Source organism: Ursus americanus, chromosome 11, assembly GCF_024610735.1.
Source record: "Ursus americanus isolate L20-20 chromosome 11, mUrsAme1.1.p, whole genome shotgun sequence".
Lineage (NCBI taxonomy): Eukaryota > Metazoa > Chordata > Mammalia > Carnivora > Ursidae > Ursus > Ursus americanus.
In genome coordinates this window covers 26,020,893-26,044,634 of record NC_142137.1, presented here as the reverse complement: position 1 = coordinate 26,044,634, position 23,742 = coordinate 26,020,893, and the positions used below count along the sequence as shown (strand labels likewise).

The 23,742-nt window shown below is 43.3% G+C and overlaps 1 protein-coding gene across 1 annotated transcript in view; it reads right to left on the bottom strand.

Moving 5' to 3' along the window:
- ARMC2 (armadillo repeat containing 2) overlaps positions 1-22,638 on the bottom strand; it is a 101,742-nt gene extending 79,104 nt beyond the window's left edge. The window contains exons 1-4 of the mRNA XM_045798426.2: positions 22,431-22,638; positions 14,977-15,237; positions 14,428-14,500; positions 5,457-5,628 (exon numbers count right to left, since the gene is read on the bottom strand). Coding sequence (XP_045654382.2) covers positions 5,457-5,628; positions 14,428-14,500; positions 14,977-15,194 — 463 coding nt within the window. The 5' untranslated portion in view covers positions 15,195-15,237; positions 22,431-22,638. The remainder of the gene's footprint in view (positions 1-5,456; positions 5,629-14,427; positions 14,501-14,976; positions 15,238-22,430) is intronic.
- Between the last annotated feature and the right edge of the window lie 1,104 nt (positions 22,639-23,742).

Below are 23,742 nucleotides of genomic sequence, written 5' to 3'. Positions count from 1 at the left end.
CAAAACAACTCCAGGTTTCCTTTTCTGCACTTGAACAAACCAATAAAAACCAACAAAACCACTTAGTCTACTCCAACCAAGCTCCCTGCTTTCAAAACAAAGAATTTTAAAGCTGAAAGGAACCTTAGAGATCAGCTAGTCTAAACTTCATTTTTCAGATGAGAAAACTGAAAACACGAACGTTAAGTGACCAGTCTAAGTTCACAGAGCAAGTTCGGGGCGGGGGGCAGGACTGGACAGTGCAAAGAGTGTAGGCTTTGCCTTCCATCAGACCTAGGGTCACGGGCCGAGTGATGTGGGCAGGTCACTCAACTTTTCTCTCACCTTCCTCAGTGGTCCCCACCTCTTAGGAATGTGCTGAGAATCAAATGATATGGCCTAGTAAAGTGATTTTACTCAAAACCTAGAAGTTACTGTCATCATTATTAAGGGAACCCAAGAGTCCCGACTTTGGGTCTACGGCTCTCTCTGTGGCACCCTGCTGCCTTAAATATCTTCATTACTGAAATACAAAGCACAGATTTTGTATGAGGTAATGCATTTTTAGCCAATTCCTACACTTTAGCACTGGTTTCTTTCATTCATTACCTCCATGAATATTTATCAGGCACTCGATGCTAGGTGTCGGGTGCTGTTTCGGGTGCTGGCGGTCTAGCACCGAACAAGAAGTCCCAGCCATCAGGGAGCTTCTGTTCTGGAAGGGAAAGCACGCCCGTACTCAGGGGCGGAGCTGCTGCAGCCCCTCTACCTTCACAATCTACTGGAGGGAGCTCATCAGCTATTACTGCACGGAGGAGCCGCCTGGGGCTCACTCCGACCCCTGACGGAAGGTCCACCATTAAACTGAGCAGGAGTGACAACGCCCTGGGTGTCCCTGGTAAATGTCTGCGGCACGCTGTACTAATTTTGGAATGGATCACGGGTCTACCACAAGCAGTGTTACCGTGTGGGAACTGTTCCATCTCACAGAGAGGCTCTGGCACCTACTATACACTCATCCCTGTTTTAGGGCTACAAATAAAGAAAACCTTTTTTCCTACTGAAGTTGCTGAGTCTAATAGGGGAAGACAGAAAGGCAGACGTGTAAAGAGAGAAACGCAGTACAGTGTGGTCCGAGCCAGGGAAGGACGGTACACGGAAGAGGAAAGTCCTAAAGGGTTGGGAACTTGTCAGAGAAGGATTCATAGAGGAGAGCCTGAGAAGTATTCTGAAGGATTAACAGGAGGCAAAAAGGAGTTCTGAGAAAAAGGAACAAAAGTCTGGAGTCAGAGCTAGCTTTAGGTGTATACAAGCTGTACAGTCAAGCAGAGTCCCACACTTAGAAGTCCCTACGCTTAGTTGAATGCTTTGCTGTCGCCATCTTGAAATTCTCAATAATTTTTGAACAGAGCTCCACATTCCCATTTTGCACTGGGTCCAGCAAATTATACAGCAGATGCTGCAAGAAGTTTGAAGCAGCAGGATAGGTGTGGGGAACTGCAAGGAGGTCCATACTGCTGGTGCACAGGCTGTGGATGGGAGGCAAAGGAAAGTCAAGAGAAGGGCCTAGAATGTTGGGTTGGGGCCAGATCACTATAGAGCTGTCCACGCTGAGGAGTAGGGACTGCATCCCCTAGGCCAGGAGTCAGCCAACTACCCACCAAATCTAGCCTGCCTCTTGTTTTTGTATAGTCTGCGAGCTAAGAATGGTTTTCACATTTTTAAATGGCTGGGAAGAACTCAAAAGGAGAACTCTATTTTGTAACATATGAAAATGACAGGAAATTCAAGTTTCGGTGGCCATAAATCAGCCTAATGTTGCTTTCCCACTACAACGGCAGAGTCGAGTAGGTTGGACAGTGACTGTATGACCCATTTGGTCTAAAATATTTACTCTCTGGCCCTTTACAGAGAAAGTTTGCCAGGTCAGTATTTCCCAAACTGCATTCTTCAAAAGACAGATTCCCCAGTCAAGCATGTTTATAAAATGCTGGGTTGAAATAAGATTAAATAGGCATCTTTACCAACCCTCAAATATGCCCAGGTGCACTGGGACTCTCCACGAGGGAGGGAGCAGGCAGACTGATCTGAGTGCTAATCCCTCTTCCAAGGGAAAGCTGGGACTCAGTTTGGCAAACACTCCCTCAGGCATAGGGAGCCCTCTGCAGGGTTTTCAGCAAGAAGATGATGCAATCTGATTTTTATTTGTCTCCTGTCCCCTTGTCCCAGATGGCACACACAGACAACAATCAGTTTTCATGGTCCACTGGGATGAGGGGATGAGGCTGCTGCTCACAGCCATGTGTGGTTGGCAGCTTGGTTTCTCCAGGCTCTTCTGGCTGCTCCGAGGGTGGAGGGTCCTCAGTGGGCTGAGCGTGGAGCAAGACAGGGGCGCTAGAAGACCAGGTGCAAGGTGAGAGGTGCTGACAGCAGGGCAGCAGTGGTGGGAAAGGAACGTGCAGAGCCAGGAGACACTTAGGAATCCCATTTAGGCACCTGTCGAGGGCTCTGGGAAGGCAAGGAGGATGGGGACGGTGAGAAGGTGGAGACCGCCATCTCCGCCCAGCTCGGGTAACTGGGCGGCATTAGCAACATTGCCACCACCAGCCGAAAGGCCTATTTGAACACAGAGCAGTTACACGGCGGATCCTACGACGATGACTACTCCTCTCTCTTCCCTCTCATTTTCTCAAATCAGCAATTCCAAACCTGCCACCATGCCCCTCGCCCGGCCTGTGGCAGAGTCAGCTACAAATGACTTCCCATCAAAGGCAGGGACGCACCCTCTGTCTCCAAGCACGCTGCCCTCACCCCCCCCCCCCCCAAAGATAGCAGTGCTAGACAACAGAGACTCCGAAACAAAGCCCAGGGAGCTCTTGCACAAAGGACAATGATTCGGAGCCTGGAGCATTAAAACATATTGTTCTCATGGGGGCAATGTGTGCTTTTAACATGACAATGACTTTTTACTGCCATTGTTTTCTGAGTGCTGACCCAGACCTCGGGGCTGAGGAGCCGTGGGCACCTGCAAACAGGGTGGGTACAAGACTGGCAGCAAAGCCATGCTTCCGACCCCTCGGCGGAGCGAGGAGGGCCTCAGGGCTGGGAAATGACCCCGCAGACGGCACCTCCCAGAGCACCGTTGTGCCGCGGCTGTGCAGACAAGGGCAGGGGGCCCAGAAGGGAAGGCGCAAAGCCACGAGGGAAGCAAAGACGATGAGGATGGTGGGTGAAGCATCGTCCCCTCAGCCACCTGCGCAGAGCCGTGAACAGCTCAGTAAGCAGCAGGGCTCTCACCTCAGAGCTAAGGGTTAAATGCACGAAACGCATATGCAGCCTTCTGGCTCAGAAGCGAAACATGTAGCAAACACCAGTGCCCTCACACCAGCTCTGCCAAGCCCGTTTATAAGGAGTGACACTGTTCCTAGTGACATCGTCTGACCTCACCCCTAACCCTGGGCTCCAGATCCCATTCCCTCTCATGTTGGCAAGGACTTGGCTCCTGCAAATACCACTCCTTTCTGGTTTAATTGGTCTGACTGGGTCCCTGGTGCTGGAACCTTTGAAAAGCTCCTCAAGTGATTCTAATGTGCAGCTATAGTTGAGAAACTTAAGTCAGACGAGGTCTGTCCCTTGCTTAAACCCTGCCCTGGGTTTTCAGGGCACGCAGCATAGAGTGTGGGCCATTTTCCCCAGCCTGGCCCTGCTGGGCTGTGGCCTCCACTCTCACCACGTCCCCAGGGTTAACCATCTTCCAGCCACACCGGCCTTCGGGTCCTCCTCCACCAGAGTGACCTCCCTCTCGGGCCTTGCTGTCCCCTCAGCGCAGGCACATTGTCCACAGCTTTCTACATGGCTGCCTCCTTCTCATCAGTCACATTTCAACTCAGGGGCCACTTCCTCAAGGACACATTCCGATGCCACCTGAGCTCACACAAAGTACTCCCGCCACGGACATTCTCCATCCCATTATCTTGCTTACCTTCCTTATAGCCCTTGTTGGAACCCAAATTACCTCATTTCCTTGTTTTCCTGTTCACTGTCTATCTCCCCTCACAAGCGCTTTGAGGGCAGGACCCTACGGGCCTAGGGTGGTACCTGGCTCTTCGAAGGGGCTCAGTAAATACCTGATTGCCTGACTGTTAGACAAGAAACAAACTGGAACATCGCGGTAAAGCGAGTAGCCTAATCGGACATCCCGCGACAGCATCCGTTATGGTGGGACCCCGCACACCCTGTATTGCTCTTTGTCTCTTCCTTCCTTCTTGCTTCTACCTCCTCGGCTATGTCAGGCATCATGAGGGACTGGAGGGGCCAGGAAACAAGGAAAGTGGGCCGGGGAGACACAGGGAGCTGCAGCTCATACCCTGGGCTAACAGGGGTGGGTGCTCCGTGGAACGGGGGCCCAGTGTTGCTAGATCTTCCAATTTCCCACAAGAGGCCATAAATCTGGATTCTTCCATGAGATCTTCTACATTTAAATGTTAGTGACTAACTAAAAGAAAACGCTTGTATGTCAAGCAAGTGGGGTCCTCAGGTGGTGGCTTGTAACTTTGGGGATCCATCTTTGGGTATGTCCTCTCTGTAACTGTAAACCTACCCTTCTTCATCAAGCCTTACTGACTGAAGGAGGGCCATTTGGGTCAGCCCCTGGTAAAGTGGTTTTCCAACTTTTTGACTACACATAATAATAAATTCACAATATAGTTTAATATAAATATATAATAAATTGGTAATACGACCCTGAATACACATGTCCATGACTACAGTGAGGTCTCTTTGAAGCAATACCTACCCTTATTGTCTGCGATATGCCCTGATGTTTTCCATTCTATTCTACTTCATTTGTTTTTTAAATGCTGGTGATCCACTAAATTGATTGCCATCTCACTAATGGTCATTTCCTGCAGAATTTGAAAAACTCTTAGTATACTCCGGACAGGGGTGGTTCCAGTGGTTGGGGCACACCTTCGAACTTGAGGTTTATAGCTTCTCTGTTTCCAGGTTTAGATACCCACTGGCAATTCTGTGGAAAAGAACTGGAAAAGCTCCATCCAACTTCAGCTTACACTGTCACATGGGATTGGAAAGGTATTTTCAAAGACCTAAGCTTAGGGCACATCGTATGAATCTTAACCGTGCCTAATGAAATTAACAACTCTTTGAACTCTAATTTAAAAATCACTTATTTCCAATATAGGTCAACTCCTTCCTCAGAAAACACTCACCCTAATATTCTTTCCCTACCAAGTAACTTATTTTTTAAAAAACTGTGCTATTTAGGTATTCTTCATAAATGCCCAGAAGAATATACGAACACTCTTTCTTAACCAGGTTTGCACAATATTCACTAAGTGTTAGTTAATGTAAAAATCTTGTAGGGTTTGAAAAAAAAAATCATGTAAAAACAGCGTTCGTGAGCCAATTCAAAAAAACACGCCCGCCCCCAGATTCCAAAGGATGCCACCCGGCCTTACACTCAGCGGGAGGCAGGGTCCTGTCAGGCAGCAGGGCCCCCTGGGAGGCCGCCCTGAATAAGCGAGCCCGGGCACTGCTTATCCTTCTGATCTTCGCAGGGTCCACTGGGGGTTTGGGAAACGCAAGGCAAGGTTCCTCCTCCATGCTGGGAGATGCCGGAGCTTTCGGTTTCTGGAAAGAGATTTTTCAAATGATGGGCATGAGTTTTCGTGTCTCAAATAAGACTCTCCCCTCCCCCGCACCCTGGAGCTGGTGCTGACACTTCCGGATGGACACAGGGTTTTCTGCTCGCTTCGTCCTGGCCACCTGATTCTGCATCTCGCCGGCCCATTTTACTGAGTGCGGTACATATAACAGGCTTTCATTCTTTTTGTCAAGTATATTATATTAAATACTTGATTACCACACTCAGCCTGTTTGAAAAAACAATTTATCCATGCTAGGGAACGAATATCTGTATGAGACTGTAACATTTGAGACAATATATTCAAAATGCTTTGTACGTTTCTGTGTTCTCGCCAGCTCAGTGAACAGTTACCGGGCACCTATATATGCCAAGAACTATAGGGAATATAAATACTATCTTTACATATTTTGGATTCCACAAAAGTATTTTTTTAAGATTATAAAAATTCTTGACTAATTTGGATTATAAAGTCTAAGACATAAGAACAAGAAGTTGTCTTGGACTTATAATATAAAAATGTTTTATTTTGGGGCGCTTGGGTGGCCCAGTTGGTTAAGTGTCTGCCTTCTGCTCAGGTCGTGATCCCAGGGTCCTGGGATGGAGGCCCCTCCCCCACTCTGAGCTCCCTGCTCAGCGGGGAGTCTGCTTCTCCCTCTGACTCCACCCCACACCCCTCCCCCAACTTGTGCTCTCTCTCTCTCTCTCTCTCTCAAATAAATAAATAAAATCTTTAAAAAAATGTTTTATTTTCTACATCTCAAGAATTCTATGCCGATACCCTTAGAAAAGGAACATGACTGGCAAAATTCCAATTCCTTAAAGACTTTAAAAAATACCAGCACCAAAGCACGGGGCACTATGCCGCCTAGAGCACCCTGTAATCTCACCTCCAGCCCGGCCAGAACCTCACAGGGACCTAAACTCCCACTTTTGGTGTTGCTTGGTGATCCTCCCTTCCTCCCTCCAACTTTAACATGACTATCTGCTTATAAAAGAGCAATTTTATGGCAGCAAGTGCTTTTAGCTCTCTGACCAAAAACAATCAAGTTGAAGTTCCTAAAGTCACTTACGTAATATGGGAAATGAGCGACTCTCAATCCAATAGGTAAGTCAACACACTTTTTAGAAACCCAGTGTGAAACTCAAATCAGACGACTTGGAAAAGTGGGTGAGGTTATCTATCATATATGACACCTAACTTCGAACACTCATTTTCTCATATACATTAATAGAACATAGAACATATTAGAACATACTAGAGTTCTCCTTCTAAGAAGTTACTTATTTCAATAATGATGATAGTTTTTGTATCCTCCTCTTCATTTACATCCAGAATCAATCCATAAACCAGACAGACAAAAAAAATTAGCTTTATGACTTTAAAGACACATTTTTCTGGGGCGCCTGGGTGGCACAGCGGTTAAGCGTCTGCCTTCAGCTCAGGGCGTGATCCTGGCGTTATGGGATCGAGCCCCACATCAGGCTCCTCCGCTATGAGCCTGCTTCTTCCTCTCCCACTCCCCCTGCTTGTGTTCCCTCTCTCGCTGGCTGTCTCTATCTCTGTCGAATAAGTAAATAAAATCTTAAAAAAAAATTTAAAAAAAAATAAAAATAAAAAAATAAAGACACATTTTTCTAAATACAGAAAAAGGGTAAGTAAAATAACCAGTCTAATATAGGGGAAGAGTCAATGACTCTGGAATCAAACCAAACTGGAGTGTAATCCATTTCTAGTTGTGTGAAGGCGGGCAGTCCATTTGCTTCCCTGTACTTGCCCAGCTATCAAACGGAGACGGGCCCCTTCTTGCAAGGACACTGACACACATGCATCTCTGGTTATAGAGGCTTGAGAAGCACTAGCTTCCTTCACCCTTTATTTACCAGATTTGGTTTCAGGCTACTTTTAAGTCTCAAAAGCCAAGACCCTAGCCTCTGACACAACCGTGCTGGAAAAGAGATTTTGAATTTAGAGGGGTCTCTTCTGAAGGTAACAACACTCACTTGTCTGCATAAATTATGCTATATTTACTTAATAGTCCCTTTCCTTTTTAGTCTCCCTAACTTGTTGCAAAATATTCATAAGAATGTGACTTAGGCTATGAAGCTAACAGTAATAAAAAAGGTAAGAGTATACAATACGGGGAAAAAAAGTGCTTTAGTTATAGTTATGAGAGATGAAATCCATAAGGATAATCTCAGTAGTAAATGTGGACACGAGGTTTTCTTATCTCAGAATGCCTGTCCTCTGTGGGTATCTTGAATCTTGAAACAAAGATTGAAAAGTCTGCCGAATAATAATAATGTGAATAAAGTAAACGGCTTCTTTTATAGATGCCCTAACCATTATAAATGTTTTGGGTAGTAAGTAAAAGATCTTATAAAAAGGGAACACATGCCAAGCTAATTTTTACCCAAAAGAAAATAACTCAATTATCTCTGGATGGTGAGATAAAACCTCTTAACTGCTGCTTGATAAAGAGCATTATTTTCCTAGTGCAAAATCCATCATTGTATAATGAAAAATTAGTCCCATGTGACTACTGTCCTCAACGAAAATTACTTATTCCATTTAAACATGTATCTCACTGGACTACGTAAAGTATAAAGTAATACATGTAAGCATTTTTAGTTCTTCCAGGGAAAACTACTAAACAAGCCATCAGTTTCCACCCTGCCAGCATCTCCCACACGTTCTTCCACTTTGTGGAGCAAATCGGCTTTTATGTAGCAAAACAGTAAAAACTTTTTTCTTGTAAGATTCACTTCATTTTTGGACTCAGAAAACAGAGCAAGGAAGTTGAAATTTTCCCTTGAGCACCTCACCTCCCTTGTTTTGTGTGCCATGACGCTAACCCGTGACTCAAGTATAATCACGGACACTGGGAAAGTCAGATTGTAGGATTTGTTCCGGCTGATAAAACTGCTGGAGTCTACTGAAGAACGAAAGGCTATTCTCACAGAACACGCCAATCGAAAAAGACAGAATTCCTAGAACATTTAAAGAATCTGCCTGGCCTTGACCCTTACCCCCGCACGGCGGGCCATGCCCAATCTTTGACATGGCCCCTCTGATCACCAGATGGGAAGGCAGGGACTCCCCTGTTCTATAGGGAGTCGGCCACATCCCACCTCAGAAAGTTGCTATGATTTAATTTGTAGAGCAACAGAACACACACACTCACACGCACTAAAACACCTCTTGGAAGTTAGAAAGCAAGTATTAAAAATTCCTGCAAATGAGGAAGGGTGTTTTTGCCCTCTCTGCTTTGGCTGAAACATCCATCTTTTCCCCTTGGACACTGGTGCTTCCGGTTCTCGAGCCTTCACATTCAGATGGGGACTCACACCACTGGATCCCTGCTACCTTCTCCCCCACAGCTTTTCAGGCCTTTAGGCTTGGACTGGAATTAAAACACCGGCTTTCCTGGGCCTCCAGCTTGCAGACAGCAGACCGAGGGTCTTCTCAGCCCCCCTAGTCATGTGAGGCAATCCCTCAAAATAAATCTCTTCCTCTCTCTCTCTCTCTCTCTACCTATCTGACTACTGGTTCTTTTTTTCCAGAAAACCCTGAGTCATACAATATACAACCTACGCAAGGTGTATCAATTACACCTTAGTAAAGCTGGTGTTTTTTTTTTTAAGATTTTATTTATTTATTTGACAGAGAGACAGGCAGTGAGAGAGGGAACACAGGCAGGGGAGTGGGAGAGGAAGAAGCAGGCTCCCAGCGGAGGAGTCTGACGTGGGGCTCGATCCCATAACGCCGGGATCACGCCCTGAGCCGAAGTCAGACGCTTAACCGCTGTGCCACCCAGGCGCCCCTACACCTTAGTAAAGCTGTTAAAAAGAATCCCTACAAGCACATAACCTTTGGATGTGGCAGCTGTATGTGCACCTCTATTACTATGATTTTCTCCACAGGTCGCTGGGCTCCTCTGTCATTCTCAGCATGGGACTCACTGCTCTAATGTTCCCATTCAGAAATAGTGACAGAAAAAAACATGGCTTTGACATTCTCATTCTGCTTTCCCTTACCCCGGATTTCCCCTATCCCCAAGGTATATATGGGATTCCAAGTCCCTTTCTTTTAAAAATAGATTATATTATTTTACTTGTCAAATACTTGGAGCATGGTTCCTGTAAAATGTAAAAAATGGCTCCAACTAATCTATGCCGGGGGCGCCTGGGTGGCTCCGTCGGCTGAGCGTCCAACTCCTGATTTCAGCTCAGGTCATGATCTCAGGGTCGTGGGATCAAGCGTCCTGTCGGGCTCTGAGGTCAGCGTGGAGTCTGCTTGTCCCTCTCCCTCTGCTCCTCCCCCTGCTCACTCTCTATCTCTAAAATAAATAAATACAATTTAAAACAACCCTAATCTATGCTGTGAGAAATCAAGACAGTAGTCACCCTGGGGAGGCAGCTTCTGGGGTGCTGGCAACGATCTATTTTTTCTTTTTGAATGCTGATTACAGAGTGTGGTGAGTTTGTGTAAATTTATCAAGCTGCACTCTTATGATCTGTGTCTTTTCTGCAAGTCAATAAAAAGTTTAATAAAAATATTTGGGACTTAAACAACTAGACTTTGTAGGTTTAGGAAATACAGGGAGAATTCTGTTTTGACCAAAATCATGATGAAAGACAAAATCCCCTATTTATTCACAGGGGCACATCTCTTTTCCCACTTCATACAATCCGAAGTAAGAGAGCAGCTGTTCCTGTGTATATAAATCTGAACACCAGTTAACCAGGGTAGCAGAATGAAAACAGAAATAACTACCACCACCCAACAGCTCCACGTCTCAAAGCTGCCGTGGGAAGGTGGGGAGCTGCCACAAAAGAAAACAGATGCACTGGGGCACACCGATACAGCAAGTAGGTACCCATGTTTCCCTCCCGTCTGTATGATTACAGGTGCTAATGGGAACCCCACCCTGTCAGTCAGGCCAGGCAGCCAAGGCCTGAGTTGTCAAGGGCCAGGGCACCCCTGAGCGGAGGCAGCCCACCGCCTGCTGGAGGGGGTGGGGGAGGAGCACAGGCCAGAGGGGGGGGGTGTAGAAACAGAGAGAGGGGAAAACATACAAGTTCAAAGAGGTGAGCTGATTTGTTAAACGTAGCAGCTGGAATGGGCTGCTTTCTTGGTCCCTCTACCTTGATTAGCTGAGGAGTTATTAAAATGCAAACTAGCCTGAGAAAGCAATCTAGAGGCAGAAAGTGTTCAAGTTCAGTCCGTTGGTCTTCGCAAAGTCTTTCAGCAAGTGAGCCTCTTCACTAGGGTATCTCCTAGATACCCCAGTCCCAGCCTCCTGTTGTCTCCTTCTCCCACTCCCTCCTCCTGCCCTCCTCCTGCCTTATCTCCCTCCTTTGCCAAGATGGTGGTCCTCAGAGTCAGAGGGTTCTCTCGAAGGTGAAATGGAAAAAACAAAAGAAGGTGGAAAGGCAGGTAGTATAAGTTCACTTTCAGAATTTTTTGACTGGGGGCTCCAAACTTTAGTTATGGTTTAAAATGAAATATATACTAGAGCCCCTTACATAATCTACTATAACAAAAGGAGTTCAAACTAAAGGAGTTATTTTACTCCAACATGGGGATTTCTGAGTCTACTTTTACCTTGCACATAGCACCTAACCATTCTGCAGTAAAGAAATGTAATTAAGATGACCCTAAACAGAGGCAAGTGGCAATATTGTCGTCGCCTAATATCTAATCATGCAGTCCAAAGACTGTACCAGTTTGACAAGGACTGGTTTTGACTAGGTTAACTCTACAGCTAGAGATTTTTAGTAAAGAATAGGCCCAAACTGAGTGAATCTCCCAAAACTACAGAATATTAAAAACAATTCTTGGGAGTCAAATGACAGAATCATAAAACAGAGAGCCACCACACAACAAGGTAGACCCAGTGGGCTTCTAAACTAGGGGCCCTCTTGCAGCTGGCTCAAGACCCACGTGGTTCCCAGATTGCAAGCATAAGAAACTATGTGTCGACAATGGCTGGCAAAGTGTTTACTGCACACTGGTTCCTGCTTGCTATATTGGAAATTTATTTTTGCCATCTACAATATAAGAACAAGCATAATCTTCCTCATGGAGGCATTTTGATGAGTAGTTCAAGAATATACGATACATTTTGAGACAGTTGGGGTCATTTGAACATAGACTGTACATTAGATGATACTACTGAGTAATGTTAATTTTCTGAGCTCTGATCATAACATTGTAGTGATGTGGGAGACTATCCTTGTTCATATGAGATGCACACTTAAATATTTATGGATGAAGTCTTAAAAGATCTAGAACTTACTTTCAAATAGTTCATCAAAAACAAACACATACACACGCACAAATATGCACACATATATACAGTAAGAAAAATCAAGAAGCAGCTTGACTAACACTCGGATTCCATGAACGTCTGAAGGACTAGTATCACGAGGTACTTGTGGCCGCAGAGCTATAAGGGGAAGAGATATTGAAATAAGGAGGATTGGCTGAAAGTCTGTGTAACTCCTTCCCTCCCAGCTCCATGTAGTCAGGCTACCTGGTTGGGAGATTTGCTCCATAGAGGGGGTAAAACAGAGCTCTCTGAGTCAGGCTAACCAAGCACAGTTAGGTGTCAGGTACTTTTTATAAATAGAGATATTAACTGAATATTTACCTACTGAATGCTAGGTGTTCCTACCTTCTTCCTCCAGCTGGTTCTTGGAAGTTAGCAACCAGCCCTTATCCTCCAGGCAAGAGCTTAGAAGATACTTCTACAGAGAATTAACTAGCCATGAGGAAATCCCTAAAGATACTGCTAATCCCTAAAGACACCGCTACTGGGGGTTTCACAAACAACACAGCCCACGCAGTCCTCCCTGATGTGGGTAGGTATCACCTATGGGTTGACCAATCTATTCCACATGTTTCTACTTTCAAATAAGAGCAGCCAAACAAGCAGCATGAGCTATCAGAGGAGAGCCTCTGATATGAAAAAGAGAAACCAAAATAAACGTTAAAATGCAACAGAGACACAGGGAGAAGACGGTCATCTATAAGCCAAGGAGAAAGGCCTCAGCAGAAATAAACCCTACTGCCCCCTTGATCTTTGACTTCTACTCTTCAGAACTGTGAGAAAATAAATTTCTGTTGTTTAAGCCACACACACACACACACACACACGGTACAATAGAGATTTTAAAGGAAGAAGGAAATAATTCAAAAATCAGGATTATCATTAATATACTCAGACAAGATGCTACAACCATGAAACACAAGAATACTTATATAAGAAAAGATAACTTAGAGCAGGGAAAAAGCTTTTGGGAAATTAAAAATAATAATTAACTAATTTAAAAATATGACAGCAGAAATGAAAAGAACTCAACAAAAGAATTAGAAGATAAAGTCTCTTCCAAAAAAAGATGGGGAATAAAAATAAAAAAAAAAAAAAGAAAAGAAAACTGAAGTACCACTCCAGGGACTCCTATATATTGGAATTAAAATTCCAGAAAGAGCAAACAGAACAAAAAAGAGGGGAAGACACACCAAAATAATTCAAAGACATTTCCCAGAGTTGAAGGGCATGAGATTCCATTGAAAGTGCCCAGCACAATGGATGAAAATGAACTAACACAAAGGTCCATTATCATGAAATTTCAGAACACTGAAAACAAAGAGAAAAATCCTACAAACTTCTAGAGACGAAAAACAGCAATCAAGGTCTCAAATAATGTACTTCCCACAAACCCTTTCTCTAGAAGCTACTGGAAGAAATACTCCAAAAGTAAATCAAGAAAGAGAAAAACTTGGGATACAGGAGACAGGAAAGCCATCACAAGAGGGAGAAGCAAGCTGTGTGCCAGGTACCAAGGGTAAATGGTCTGGGAGAAACTGGGGAAAGTTCTCCAAAAAGACGAATCAATAGAATACCTCATGTACCTGAATATGTGAAGGAGATTTAGATCCCTGGGGACGAGTTTGGATTTGAAACGGTAATAATACAAAACAAAAAAGCAAGGCAATTATTAACACCAGGGAAAGCAAAAAGTGGTGTGGGGAAGGAGAAGTAATCGTCATTAGTTCAAGACTCAGTTGTAAACAGGGTTTATATAATCATAGTCAGAGAAAAGGGATCTAACCAAAAATATGATATATCTATATTGGGAATAGCAGTGGGGACAAAAAGGATGAATGTGTTGTGAGGATGTGTGGGAGGACAGACAAGAGTTAAATCGTCATCTTCTTTAGTGAGAAGTCTTTAGATAATTCCTCAAACTCAAGTCAGAGAGGAACAAGACACCGTTTTTTAAAATTTTGGATGTAAATACCTAAAGAATGTGCCAAGAGAGTTAAAAGTGAGAGTCACTGGTAAGGGTAGAATGAAGAATAAGGGAATAAGAGACCCCTGGAGTGTTTTGGGTAACGAATCTTTGACTCTTTAGGTACACATATATATAACTTATTTGTATATGTTACTATTAAAAATAAAATAACATATATGCATAACAAAAAACAAAAAAAATTGTGAAAAACAAAAACTGTTGTAAAACATTCTGTTTGCCAGGTTACTATTTCTGATATTCTTCGTTATTATTAAGCTATAGGAAAATAATAGAAGTGTTTTCATTAGACTCGAAACATTGTATTTAAAAAATATAAAAGAAATTGTTTTCATATTAAATTATCAGTATACTTAAGTCTATGTGATCCTTTTCTTAGCATATACAAGTACTGACTCCAAGTATGCTGGATCAATTTGGGTCAATCCCATTTCACAGCACTCATGGTCATATAAAGTACTCACAAGCTCTAGCGGGCTGAGACGAGCACCAGAGATGGGCCTGGAATCAGATGACTCAAAACTGGATGCATGGAGGCTAGCACAGGAGATGAACAGAAATATTAGTTTGTGAAGAATCGTTTATTTCTAGTACATGTTCGTTAACTCTAGCCCCAAAACAAGTAAAAGCATTTGAAGCATAAGCCTCGAGGAAGAAGCAATTAAAAAAAAATCATAGTACTTAGAACATTTTATTAACAAGCTTTTTCATTGCTTTTAGGGGGATTAAAAAATACTGAATAATGAAAAGAAGAAATGTATATAGTGATTTTTTTAAAACTTTGTTCATATTGCTTTATAGAGTTGGTACGGCAACCACTATCCACCATTTCAAACCAAAGCAACTTCTTGGACCCAAGGTCTAGACTTATCTTCAGGAATCTTGAATAGATACAAGAGGTGTAATTAGCAGACACCAAACTTAAAAAAGCAACTATCCATAACTAGAATTAAGGGAAAATGTCATCTGGTGGCTTACATATCCGAGTGTACAAGCAAGAGAAAGGTCATTACCTGAAGGAGGAAGGAGGTCTATTTTCCGGTGTTCTTGAAGAGGCAGGCCCAAACAGTTTTCTTTGGTTTTCTCGTGGTGTAAATGGTCTTTGGGTCCCAACTGCTCTTAATGCATTTCGTGCTTCACTTATGATTTCTGCGCTGGTCTTCTGCTTGGACATAGAAGGTCGATAAAACGGATCCAGCTTTTCTAACTTTTTATCATTTGGAGATAGCATCTTTCCTTTTGAAGTAAAATGTTCTTCAGGTAGACACTACACTCTGCAAATATATGGTACAAAATATTAACTATTTTCATCCAGGAGTTCAGAAAAGAATGCGTAAACGCACATGCTTAAGCCATTCCTCTATATTAAACTAGAAAAAGTCACAATTTTTGAAAGATTTATTATTTATTTGAGAGAGAGAGAGAACCCATGAGCAGGGTGGGGGGATGCAGAGAATCCCAAGCAAACTCTGCGCTGAGGATTGAACCCTATGTGCGGCTTGATCTCACGACCCTGAGATCATGACCTGAGCTGAAAATAAGAGTCCGTCGTTTAACTAACTGAGCCACCCAGGTGTACCATCAAAACAATTTTTAATTAAAAATCTACCAGGCAGTTACAGTCAGAAGATCAGGGTGGAAGAAAATCTCTCAAAAATATAGGTTGATGTGCACGATTATGCCTATGGGAATACGTGCACTCGAGGGAAATGATGTGCAGGGAAGAGAGCCAGGATGAAAGCTAAACCTGGAGAGAAAGAGGATAAATCGTGAAAGAGGACAGACAAGGAAGAGAAAATCACCTCGTGTTCTCCTATCTATAAAAAAACAATACTGGGGGGTTCTGTTAAAATTTTAACTAAGTTTTCCTTTTTTTCCTTCTACTGTCCTCCACACACACTGTGAGTATAAGGTTAGTTCTAGACAGATGGGGCCTATTTCCAGGCTATATTTGCTTTTATAAATGTAGTTTGTAAACTCAGGGAAAGGTTCAGCCCCACATTTACCCATGATGTATTTGAATCAATGGAGTCAAATCACCATCAATGTGAGATAGTATCCTAGATGAATAAATATCAAGTATCAATATCAAATTTTCTTTCCCAGGCCAGCTTTCTCAGTTAAAGTCATGCACAAGGGCCATGAGAATGCAGACCCCTCTTAAATGCTGGTGTGTCCCCATGGAGGCCTGGTTACCTTGGCAGGACACCTCTATAGCTCTAAACTTGAAAACAGTCAAGATTCCTAATTAGTATATGGTATTAGGTGTTCATTAAAAAAACAACAACCCAGATCCCTGAAAATGTTTTATCTCTAAGGAAAAAGAGGCCTGGAAATTTTTCCTATATTTCAGTGCCCAATTTTAGAATAACTTTTGCAAAAAAGAAACATTTTTTGTGACATATGCCCAAGGAAACTAAAAAGACTTCATTTCCATAAGTGGAATCAACAGATGATTCCTTAGACAAGTAAAGAGGATTTACTATATTATGATTCTATACATTAAGTTGTTATGTAACAACAGACAACAAGAACATTTGTTTAGTTCTACCAAGGCCCAACCCTAAAAGTTTTGAGGTAAAGAGCATGATAAAAACTACAAATACGCTTTTCCTTTCTTTTCTTTTCTTTAATATTAAATGTACTTTATTACTTCTGAAAATTGGTTACCTGTACATTATTATTTTTGGTCAGGCATAATACCTGATTGGCCAATACAGATAAATATTTACAGAGAACACTAATACTTTAAAAAACTAGCCCTTGGAGGGCATTTTTTAATTTAACAACTTTTAAATGTTAAAACCAACATGAGTTGCAGGTCTTTCTGCTATTCCTTTCACATGGAAAGGCCAGGTGAGGTAAAAGAGTAAAAAATTACTAGATAAGCAGTCCTATTCTAGGAATTTTCTTTCTAGGAATTTTTGATACAGGATTTGGAATTCAAGCAATGTCTCCAAAAATCACGCACATTAACACAACTAACAGAAACTATGACAGGCCAAGTACATTTTACTTCTCATGGTTCTGATATGATTGGCTGTTTCTTTTTAAAATAGTCAAGGCTAACTATTAAAAATATGTACAAAGTGTTTTTCGTATATATAGATACAGGTTTCCCCCGCTATCTAAAAGCAGAGCATTCCTATGAAAACTGGTAAGCCGAAATGGTGTGACGTGCACAGTATGCCCCCCTTTCTGCCACTTTGCTTTTACAAAGGACCTACATTAATACCTGTTTTCACTCACGGAAAGAAATCTGAAGAGCATTTTCGCTTTTATAAGAAAGCTCTATTGCAGGCCTTGCATAAAAGCAAAGCGATGTAACACGAACCTTCAGAAGCAGGGGACACCTGTATTACTTTTGGATGCATAATAATGTAAACTCAGTCCCAGCACATCTAACTCAAGTGGCCATATCAGTTTTGTTTGCTTGTTTGTTAGTGTTTAAAAGGCCCACTGCAGTAAGAACGCAACCACTTAGAAGAAGTTCCTATACAATGAACAGAGCCCAAAGCAAGTTTGTGATTCCTTTGGCCCCACATAGCAGTAATAAGTCCAGCAATGTCAAAGGTGGTCTGGCAAACCTAATAAAGATTAGAGAAAGTGCTTTGGATGAACAATAATGGACCATCGTTCCTGACCGAGATTGTGTATTTTTGTTTGCATGGAAAACTATACTCTTTCATGGAGTAATGAAGCAGGAATATTTACTCAGATTGAGTGCTAGCAATTCTGTGCTTTATTTGGGCATACAGGAATTTATATTGATCAAATATTGGTGGAAATAATGTAGAACAATGGGCTTAAAAATCCTTTTGTTCATAAGTTTTTACCACAAATTCTAAAACAACTTCCTTTCTCCCTCTTCTTTTTTCTTTCTCCCAAACCTTAACAGTTACATTGTAAGAAGCAGTTTCAATAAGGTAAGATCTGCACAGTTATTATTATTATATTACTGTTAATATGTCATGAACTAAATCAAATATGGAAATTTTCAATGACACAAGTGAACTGAGTTAGAAGCGTGATTTTAGGGGAGAGGGAAGGATTTTTTTGTTAATTTACAAATTCTTATTATAGAGGATTTTTGCCAATTTAAACAATCACTCAGAGTTTGAAAGCTTGTCTGTAAAGTACACCTGAACCATAATACAATAGTATCACAAAATTTTGATTTTACAAAAATTCTTTTGACAGCTGGAACAAATCCATTCAGCTGGTATGGATTAATTGTTTCCTATGTGCAAAGCTCTCTGCTTGGCTCTCTGGAAACACAGGAATAAACACTGTCTTCACTCTCAGGCAAGAAGGACCACTAATACTAGTTAAACATTTGCTTTAATACCAAGCACTATGCTAAGCAGTCTCAAGTACATCATCTCAATGAATCCCTACAACAGTTTTGTGAGAGATGAAATCTTAGACAATAGCACAAAAGCTATGATATACGCCCAGAGATGATATTCAAACTATTACTCATGAGATTGGGTGGAAGGAAGCAGGGCCGTCAGAGGCCTTGGGGCACGGCTATTTATGCATCAATATAGAGACGTGTCAATATTTTTACAACTGGAGCAGCTTTCCTGGAGTGTCCCAGCTGAATGTCAGCTGCTTGTACCCAAATGATTTTAATACAAGGTAGAAACTGATAGCGGCTAAGAAAAAACTGAAATAACTCCCATGTGATTACAAAAAAAGGAAGGGATTTCTGCTGGGGAGAAGGTGTCAGGGAGATCTGTTGGAGGAGGTGATGATTGAGCTGGGTTCTGAAAAATGGGCTGAATTTGAAGCATGTGGCAATGGCTGACATTAGGGCTAGAGGAGAGAAGGAATTTCCAGCAAAGTCAATGAGTGAGCCAAGGCAGAGAGCCAAGAACATATGGGATGTGTGCTGGACAAGAATGAGCTCTGGAAATACAGATTGGAGTTGGACCAGAGAGAGAACTGAATGGCAGGTCAAGAAATAAAAAAAGCTGGTAAGCAAATTAATTAACAGATTTGGAGGCATGGTGTGATCTGGCAGGAGTGGGCAGGATGGGAAGGAGGGAAAGGACTAGAAGGGACAAATCAGGTAGTTCTTATGTAATCAGCCACCTAATTCTTAGACGCCCTCAAGGAAGCATTCCTGGACATGCCTCTCCCCGTCCTCCAGCCTCAGTGAAGTCTTCCTCCTCCATACTCCATAAGGTCGCCGGTTGGCCTCTGTCAGTACACCCTTCCATTATGCACCTGGGGCTGCCTCACCAGACTCTGAGCCACAGTTCCTTAGGTGAGGCATGGCTGGAGGTCAACATTTGTAGAATCGCTGAACTCCATTTTCTCTCTCTTTTAAGACTTTTTTTAGAGAGAGAGAGAGCACCCATGAGCAGGGGAAAGAGGCAGAGGGAAAGGGAGAGAGAGAATCTCAAGCAGACTCCCCGCTGAGCTTGGAACCTGACTTGGGGCTCCATCTCGCAACCCAGAGATCATGACCTGAGCTGAAATCAAGAGCCAGGCGTTCAACCAACTGAGCCACCCAGGTGCCCCCGAACTCCATTTTCTAATGTAGATCTGAGCTAAGCAATATCAAGCTGAAGGCAATATGGCTTCTTTCATTGGGACATTTGTTACAGTGGATTAGGAAGGCATATGGGACTTTATTTCAAATGGCACGTGGCATTTCTGATTCTTTTTTTTTAAAGTCGGCTCCATGCCCAGTGTGGGGCTTGACCTCATGACCCCGAGATCAAGCCTTGCATGCTCTACCGACTGAGTCAGCAGGGCACCCCGTCAAATGGCATTTGATTCTGGATGCCAAGTGGTAATATGAGATCACATTCAGCCCCCTTTTCCTTTCTTGTCTCCACTGCAAGTTGCCTGGCAGGGAGTAAGACTTGATAAACAGCATGATCTGTGAATGAGGTATTGAAAGCCTGAGATGAAGGAGTAAAGGTGAAACAGAGATAAGAAGAGAGATGAGAATAAGTGAGGGGCAACAAGAACAGAAAAACCAACAGGATTTGGTAGCTGAGAGGACAGGAAAAAGCCAGGGGGGACACTTTATGCAAACCTGGAGGGGCGAGGTCAGAGGGCCAGGAGACCTTTTAAAAAAAACCCAGGAGAAGTAGACTTTGAAAGGGAAAGAAGAAAAAGGCAGTGAGCTATCTTGCATCGCTGTCCGGATTGTATGATGCCCACAGGACCTCTGAAGGATGACCACCACCAGCGGTAGGAAATTTGAAGCTGGAAAGCTTCATTTTTAACAAAATACTTTCGAGTCCTCATTCGTAAAAATTTGTACCTAATTATCAAGACCTGTCTTTCTCTTTGCCGCTAATAGTCACCTGAACCAGTCTTCCTGCTAAATGCAGCACTGCTCTATCAAGACATTCTGCAACAAGAGAAAGGCTGACTGTCTCCATTCTCTATTCCCTGCAAATCAAATACAGATCTTCCTCAACTTATGATAGGGTTACGTTCTGAAAAACCCATCTTTAATTGAAAATGTCATTAAGTCGAAAATGCATTCAATCCACATAACCTACTGTACATCATAGTAGAACAGAGCCTAACTTAAATATGCCCAGAATACTTACATTACCCCACAGTTGGGCAAAATCATCTAACACAAAGCCTATTTTGTATCTCGTGTAACTTATCGAATACTGTGCCTAAAGTAAAACCAGAATGGCTGGGGGGCGCTTGGGTGGCTCAGTTAGTTAAATGGCTGCCTTCTGCCCAGATCGTGATCCTGGGGTCCTGGGATGGAGCTTCCCCTCCCCCGCCTCACCATAGGGCTCCCTGCTCACAGGGAGTCTGCTTCTCCCTCTGCCCCACCCCCCCATGCACCGCACTCTTTCTCTAATAAATGAAAAAAAATCTTTAAATTAAAAAAATTTAGAAACCAGATGGCTGTATGGATACAGAATGGTTGTGAGTGTATCACAGTGAGTGGCTGCCGCTACCCAGCATCACCAGAGAGTATCACAGAGCCTATCGCTAGCCTGGGGAAAAGACAAAAATTCAAAGCATGGTTTCTACTGAATGTGTATTGCTTTTGCACTAACAGTAAAGTCGAAAATTTCTAAGTTGAACCATTGTGAATCGGGGCCATCTGCACTCAAGACCCTTTCCATGATTTTGAAATACCTTTCTGTTAACATGAGCACCCAACGAGGCAGGGGTTAAGTGCTTTGCTGGAGCAGGGGTTCAAATACTGTGGGCTACAGAGGGGAAGGGGGGTGGGGGAATGGGATAGGCTGGTGATGGGTAGTAAGGAGGGCACGTATTGCATGGTGCACTGGGTGTTATACGCAACTAATGAATCATCGAACTTTTACATCAAAAACCAGGGATGTACTGTATGGTGACTAACATAATAAAAAAATATCAAAAATATTAAAAAATTAAAAAAATACTCTTTTGACAATTCACAACTATGTGACGTTGGCAAAGACTGTAATGCCTCTAAGCTTCAGTTTCCTCATCTGTGAAATAGGGATGGTCATAACTGCCTTATAGCACTGTTCTGATAATTAAATAACATAATTCATGTAAAGTTCTTTAGCATGGTGCCTGGCCCTTGAGAAAAAGTTCCTACTGCTACCCAGGCACTATGTCATAAAAGGATACAATAAAAATTCTCCCATGAATAAAAAACTGCATTTAAAAAAAGAAATTGCAAATGAAAGGGAATGACGTTTGTTTAGTGTTTCCAGAAATTTTGCAAGTTAAAATTTAAATTGGGGGGGTTACGCAAAATAATTTTTATTAGGTATTTTATTGAATATCAGGTATGCCAAATCAGCAACTAATCAGAGTTTTATAGGTTCACAAAATAGGTTACAAAGTGAGTGCTTCTTGATTTTCTACCAAGCTAAAATAATTCTACATTAGAGTGAGGTCAAAGAGCCGCTGTGATGGTCGTGGGAACAGACGATAAAAGGCATTAAATGTACATATGATGTATTCTAAAGTATACTGTTACATTTATTTATTTATTGACCCCCTCCCTATCTGTTGCCTAAAAGAACCCAGGTACAAAGTGTATGACCCTGGCGAGGTAGCTGTCTGCCTACACAAAGCCCCTTGGTTTACCACTTTCATTCAGTAAGTATTTCCAAGCTTCTAGTAAGCTCCGTGCACTTGACTAAGCTCAGTGTACAGAAATAAGGGCAGCCGCTGCCCGACCCCGAGAGCATGTACAAGGCCTCTCTCCCCTTCTGGGGGCAGGAAGGCGGATAACAGCAGGAGAGGTCCCCGCTGACCCGGAGGGGGACGCCTCACCTCTCGTGCGGACAGAGGTTTCCCCGCTCCCGGCAATGCCCCCTCCTCCACAGTTTCAGGCCAGGACACAGCGGAGCAACGCGGTCACTCTGCCTGCCAGCCCCCCTCCTGCCAGGCCCCCCCTCCTGCCAGCCCCCTAGACCGCCCGCTCCGCCAGGCGGGCCAGCATCTCCATGGTAACCGTACACAAACTACCTACCCCGGGCGCCTGGGCCGCCTGCAGAGCCAGGTCGCGGCTGGGCGGGCGAAACGGGACAGGAAATGAGCTGGGACTGGGCGCAGGGAAGGGGGCTTCCGGCCAGACCCAAAGCCTCTGTGATTAGCGCTGGTGACAGTAACAGCTGCGGAGGTTCAGCTCACCCTTTAGCTTTCCCTAAGCAGCCGCAGCCGCGAAGGAGCCGCGGGGCGGAGTGGGGCGGGGCCGGGAGAGGAGAGTCTGGGAGGTTTCCCGGCGCCGCCCGGCCACTGGGCCTGCGCGGGTCCCCCCCCAGCGCATGCGTAGGGACGCTGAGGCCACGGGCGGCCCGAGAGCAGATTGAGTGGCGGGAGGATCCTGGGCGAGGGCTGGAGGCAGGGAGTGCGAGGGAACTGCTTAGAAGTCAGGTGTGGGGAGGAGTTCCCTTTTAAATTAGCAGTTTACAGAACCATATTTGTTGAAACTCTACGAGATCTCAGCACCTCTAGTAAATAACAAGCAGGAAGGCAGCTTAGTGCTTAGGGTTAAGAGTCAGGATCTGCTGATTTCAAGTTACAGCTCTGTATAGCCTTGAACTAGTTGGCTTAACCTCTCAGTTTCCTCATTTGTAAAATGGAGAGAATTGGTAGTACCTAGCTAGGTCTTGTGGTTCTGGCGAAGATTGAATGAGAAAATAGATATAAAGCGCTATGCACGTGGCAATGAATGAATGTTAAACAGTTGGCTGTTTTTAAGCCCTTGCACGGGTGCAGCACTTCAGAGTTTACAAAGGGTATTTTATTGTATATTTTCTTTTTAAGTGTCCTTACCACTCTGAGGTAGCAAGCCTGGCATCCCCCATTCACAGGGGACAAAACAGGGGTCTGAAGTGTAGTGAATGACAGTGGTAGATTCAAGTCTAGGCTTCCTATACGCAAACATTTGTTGTACTTACTGCGCCATCACAGTTGATTGGCAAAAAGAACCCCACTTTTATGTTTCTGGTTTAAATTCTGTTTCCTCCTATTAGACCATTCAGCAACACTTTACAGTGTGAAATACAAGTGAGACCATAATCACACTCCATTCGAGTTTGCACCACGTTTTATAAATATGGAGATTTTTCAGCTGAAGTGTTGTTGTCAACATTTAAAAAGACCACACGCCTTGGTGCTAAGTATCTTGTAAAGAATAATTAAATTGAAAATATTTTTGAGCACATATTATGTGTAAGCCATCATGCTAGATGGGAAATAATACTAACCTAAACTAAAGGAATGTAAATATTCTTCAAAGTATCCAAGAGGACATACTTATTACTTGACTGGGTAATTTT